General features: G+C 33.8%; 1 protein-coding gene across 8 annotated transcripts; it reads right to left on the bottom strand.

Annotated features, from left to right (window-relative positions):
• Window positions 1–450: 450 nt before the first annotated feature.
• LOC106765804 (lisH domain and HEAT repeat-containing protein KIAA1468 homolog) lies at window positions 451–3,521 on the bottom strand. 8 transcript variants are annotated; one of them, XM_022783876.1, is made up of 7 exons: window positions 2,200–2,335; window positions 1,899–2,094; window positions 1,525–1,599; window positions 1,322–1,450; window positions 1,179–1,253; window positions 801–1,082; window positions 451–666 (listed from the first exon to the last, which is right to left on the bottom strand). In XM_022783876.1, the coding sequence occupies exons 4-7, from the start codon at window positions 1,433–1,435 to the stop codon at window positions 487–489; spliced, it is 651 nt and encodes a 216-aa protein (XP_022639597.1). In that variant the 5' UTR covers window positions 1,436–1,450; window positions 1,525–1,599; window positions 1,899–2,094; window positions 2,200–2,335; the 3' UTR covers window positions 451–486. The 8 variants fall into 8 exon arrangements, with proteins under 8 accessions (XP_022639597.1, XP_022639595.1, XP_022639594.1 ...); XM_022783874.1 differs by lacking the exon at window positions 1,899–2,094 and having other exon boundaries at window positions 1,334–1,450; window positions 2,200–3,521; XM_022783873.1 differs by lacking the exon at window positions 1,899–2,094 and having other exon boundaries at window positions 2,200–3,520.
• Between the last annotated feature and the right edge of the window lie 1,599 nt (window positions 3,522–5,120).

Raw genomic sequence — 5,120 nt, 5'->3', positions numbered from 1 at the left:
ATAATATTAAGATTTTGTAGATTTATAAAAATTTGAATGATTTGAAGCATTTTAAAAAATATAAGTTCGTTGTATTTTTAATTTTTTTTAAGATGAAATGTATCTATTTTTTGTATTTCAACTTTTCTTTTCCAAATGCAATTTTATTACTAATAAAATAATTTACACAAAACAAGGAACATGTTATAACCATTTTCAGAAAATTTTAAATTATCAAAGAAATAGTTTGTCTGCACACTCTAAACCAATATATCTCTCAAATAAACATTTTCTAACATTCAAAGTTCAACATGTTGGCACTCAAACAAACTATGCTGTATAGGATATTTTCTTCTCTAAGTACTTTATTTGTTGCAATATAACAAAAATTGTTAAATTTGATTTATTTCACAGTTACGAGATGCAGGTCAATCATGTTCATCATCAGTAAAATAAATTGTGTACAACATCTATAGAAACAAATAATGAATAAATGGTACAATAATGTTACTCACTTTCACAGAACCAAATGTGCAGTAGAAACTCCTGCTTGAATAGTGAAAATATAATACACAAGCATAAACTGAGCATTAACAACTCTATAACTGAACAGTTTAACAAAAACCGCATAAGAATGAAATAATTAGAGACACCTGCATTTGACAATTGGAACATCAACTCCTCCACCTAACAACAAATGAAACAAAGAATGAGACCATATCTTTATCTCTGTTCTTTTAATTTAAGTTGTCACATTATGTATGATAAGGGTAAAAGGCTCCATTTCCTATACAGTCCCGTCAACCTGTTGCAGAGCTTACATTGCAGTCAATTCTATAAAAAGTCAGAAATCTTCTCCATGAATGCCTCGAAGCATATATAGTGAAGCTGACCTGGAAATATTTATCCGTGCCTTGAAAAAGTGGAAGCATCATAGTCAAATTGTGAGCTGCAGCCTCTAGAACAATAATGGCACCATCTTCTATTAGTTGTTGCACAATAGATAAAATAAGGGAATCCCGAATCTCAGGCCGCAGAAATTCTGCAAGCTCGCCACATGATTGAGCAACTAGCATTCTACGTTCCTCGTACGTGTGATTTATCTAAAATCCACAATAGAAAGAAAAAAAACCTGAAAACCTAGTTTCTAGGTTAGAATTAATGACAAATAAAGGTGAAAAATTACGGGTAGAACATACTTGTTCCCAACATTGAGGAAGCGATTCTGTTTCTGTTCTCATCTCTCCAACATTCTTTGCAAGGCTGACAAATGCCTGAAATTTTGAAAGTTGCATTCAACCAAAATCTTTAAACTAACATAAGCAAATCAAATATAACGTACATCCATTATTACTCGTCTTTGTTGTTCATCAGGCCGCTTGATTAAGTTGAATAATCTATGGGTCAAAGAATCCCGAGTCCTGCTATCTGGGTGGTGCTCAATTGCATACATCATTAATGGAAGAAGTTCCTGCAACCAAACAGCATTAATGCAACATATGTTGAAGATCGTGTAACTGTAAATAAAGAAAAGTGAGTAGCCACCTCACGATGATTGATCAATACATAAGGAACAATTTTAGGCAAAGCATCTGCAAGTATCTGAATAGCTCTTAATCCCTGTCAAAGAAAAAACATTTTTAAGAAACCTAAACAAAGAGAAAAACACTTTCAATTTGAAATCTCATCAGATTGACTTTCTTTTATGTTTTCTCAAGCACTTCATCACTGGGAACATAGACTATCTGATACTACTAATTTATTATTTTTAAGACAAGAACGTGCCCTGACAAAATCAAATCTTGACCTTTTAATTTGACTAATGTGAGAGATACGTCTTAATTTTTATCCACTACCAACGTCAGTAAACAAGTTTAACCATATCACTAAGAAGAATTTGGCTTTTTTCAAAATCATACTCTGGTGAGAATGCTTCAAAAATAATCAACTCTATTACTAAAAACGAAGCATTCAGCAAGGCTTCCCCCAACATGAAACGATTCATGTGCCTCTGAAAACTCTGGCTGTGACATCTAAATATAAACTCTTGCATAGAAGTCAGGGGATGAGAATTGATCAAAGTGTGTGCTTGAACCCCCATATATATATAGTCACCTAGATAAGAGTAACAAAAGTATGAGGTTTATTAGGATCTATATTTTAGACTACAGACACAGAGAAAGGAACATCATTCAATTCTCCTGGCAATAGAGCTTTTACTTTCAAAGTTTTCTTCACAGGCAAATGAGCTTTAGGATCAAAGACCTCATTAATAAGACCAGTGTTTAACAGAAAATCTGGTTTCTTAACATAACCACATCCCCCATTGGCTTTGAACATTTCCTGCATCAACCAGAGAGACCTAGCATATCCTTGTCATGGAATGGAACCATGCACAATGAAAACTGATTAGTGGACATCTTGCATGACCTCAATATCATTTAGTCAATAACACACTACATCATGTTACATTTCAGTATAACTTAAGTAATTTTGAATAAGAAAATATTCACTCTTCTTTCACTCTCCGTATGCTACCTCTCTATCCCTTATTACTTTCTAAAACTTCATGACAATCCAACATCACCCACTTTCATGCATATAAATGGGGGAAGCCCAAAATACAACAAAACACTAGTTATCCTAAAAAGTACAGCCCCAGAGTTTAAATAGTTCTGGTATATAAAAGTATTTGTATATCAGAAACTTCATATGAACTATTGTGTGTCTCTATCTATCTCTTTAATTAAATTTTATCTCCTATCATACAAGTTTTTCCCAACTTTCAAAGAGCAAAAGTGCTAGCTAGACTTCAAATGTTTAATGTAGTATCTTGTTATTTATTATGTTATTCATACAACTCGTTATATTCCATGCATCCATCCGATCAATGGGTTATAATTTGTTGAGGCAATACGAGTGCCTTTTGGATACACTCTCGGTATATTCCGCTGAGTAAACCTGCCAACAACTTAAAAGTAATACTTCTCTTTTCATTTGCAAATAAACAAAACATCCTACTATGGATTTGTTTCAAAGTAGAATAGAATAGAGAGGCTTTGGATATGTTTCAGTTTACAACGAATAGGAAAACCATTAGGTATGTCACCTAAAAAATAACGACACAGGAACAATAAAGAATAAGTGAAATGACATAATAGCAGTCATGTTTTACTGAGAAACCTTTCCGATTCGCCTTCGGATTCATCGAAGAAGAGAGTGAATCCGGCCTGAGACCAGTCTTCTTCCTCACCCTCATGGCCGTATCCGATTCCTCCATCGTCGACTATGAAAGGAGCGCGCCTGATCGTGGCGCTTGCCGACGAGTGCCCAGCGCCATCCAATCGACGGCCTCCGTAGAGGCGGACCTTGAGACGCTCCAATGCTTTGCTTCGAGCGGTTGACACCGGTCCCCTTTCTTGATTTCGGAATGGTGTGAAGTAATGGTATAATGAAGCTCCTAGGGTTTTCCCTTTCTAGTGAAGAAGAAGAAGAAACGAACTCAAAACGACAATGAAGGAAAATAAAAACGCGCTAAGCAACCTAATAATATTTTTCCCTCACAGGGGCTTTTCCTGAACCGTCAAGAATTATTTTTCGTTTTAAAATTAATTATAATTTAATTACGATTTTAAGAAAACTGCTAAATATTACCTGAGGTTTTCACAATCGCCGAAAATTAAACCTCTGGTAAAATATGATATTTTTGTAGTGATGACTTTGTGTTGGATATTTATTTTAGTTTTGACTGTGTTTTTATTGTTTGTTTAGACATTTTCTCATTTGTTTATCATCATGTATATTTCTAAAACTCATTTATGTAGATTTCTATTGGTGTATCTGATAATTTTATTTATATGTTTCACCACACTAACATGAATTTGGTTTCACTTCCATGTTTCTTGTTTTGGACAATCTCTTTGTCTTGTTACTCTACACAAGTTACTTCACTTTGTAAATTTTTGTTTGTGATTCTCCTTCCTCACTTTATTCTTATGTTTTACATTTACCACATATTTCCTTAATAGAGTCCAAAGAAATGACGTTGTTATTTCATCTCAAAACACATTGAAATATAGAAAATGATGTACTTCTTTTCCCTCTCATCCAAATAGAAAACCAAATAGCTCAATACTTATCTCACACAACATTAACACAAAACTACTTGTTGGCCTTAATTGTAACTCTCTCTTTTTTATTCATTTATTAACAATTGAAGTCACTTTCTTAATCATGAAAACTAACAACTGTCTTTCTTCGAAAATGCTTAGGTCATCCCATCAAATCCCAGCCATATGTACACTTTCAATATTTTGACTTTTTTTTCTTTTTATATGTTGTGCTGGATTTTAATATCAAACCAATGCTAACAAGCATTCTGTATATTAAATTTCAAAGGTATATAAATATCAAATAAAATACATAGTTTAAAATATTTGTGAATCCATTATATGGCAACTAAATAAGCATTCTCCAATGGACTAAAAACTCTATATAAAGAGGAAGGGGTGAACAACAATGTATTGCTTTCGTCCGATGATTAAAAGTACAGGCCAGTACTCACTATATACGATGAAGGGTAAGTGCTTTTTATCTCGTTTCTCTTGTTTTTTACTTGTTTTGCTTGTGCTACTACAGGCGCCAATTGGAAATGGATCAAATGATAGAATGGAGAATGGAGAGATAAAGTTAATAGTAAGGATACCCATGGGACATGGTTTCCCTCAGTTTGTGAATGTAGTTTGGGACCCTTCTCAGCAAAAGTACACCGCATCTGGATATTGCATGGATGTTTTCANTGCCGCTGTAACCTACTTACCCTTCAATGTTTCTCTACATGTTTTACCTGCTACTGCTAATTCAAGCCAGGTTTTTAGAACACACTATGCAAGTCCAAAACAAATCTTAACAGAGGTTAGTAAATTGTACCTTATATATGCTTTCAGTATTTAAGAAAAAAATAAAGCCACAAAATCTGACAGTTAACTACTTTTACTTTACTTTAAAATATGACAAAAAAGAACGAAGTTGCGGTAGGAGATGTGACGATCCTGGCCAACCGTTCGAAGTTTGTAGATTTCACAGTACCATATATTGCATCAGGTGTTAAAATGGTAGTACCAGTTAAACACGGGAGGGAT

The sequence above is a fragment of the Vigna radiata genome, chromosome 7 (genome assembly GCF_000741045.1).
Source record: "Vigna radiata var. radiata cultivar VC1973A chromosome 7, Vradiata_ver6, whole genome shotgun sequence".
Lineage (NCBI taxonomy): Eukaryota > Viridiplantae > Streptophyta > Magnoliopsida > Fabales > Fabaceae > Vigna > Vigna radiata.
This window is presented reverse-complemented; position numbering and strand designations above follow the sequence as displayed.

Excerpts from the sequence above, each read along its gene's own strand:
- LOC106765804 (XM_022783873.1), bottom strand. The coding sequence starts at position 2,328 with ATGCAGGAAATGTTCAAAGCCAATGGGGGATGTGGTTATGTTAAGAAA. Across the intron at positions 1,600-2,199 it reads CTGTGAAGAAAACTTTGAAA|GGATTAAGAGCTATTCAGAT; the intron begins GTAAAAGCTCTA and ends TTTCTTTGACAG. Across the intron at positions 1,254-1,321 it reads AAAGACGAGTAATAATGGAT|GCATTTGTCAGCCTTGCAAA; the intron begins GTACGTTATATT and ends TCAAAATTTCAG.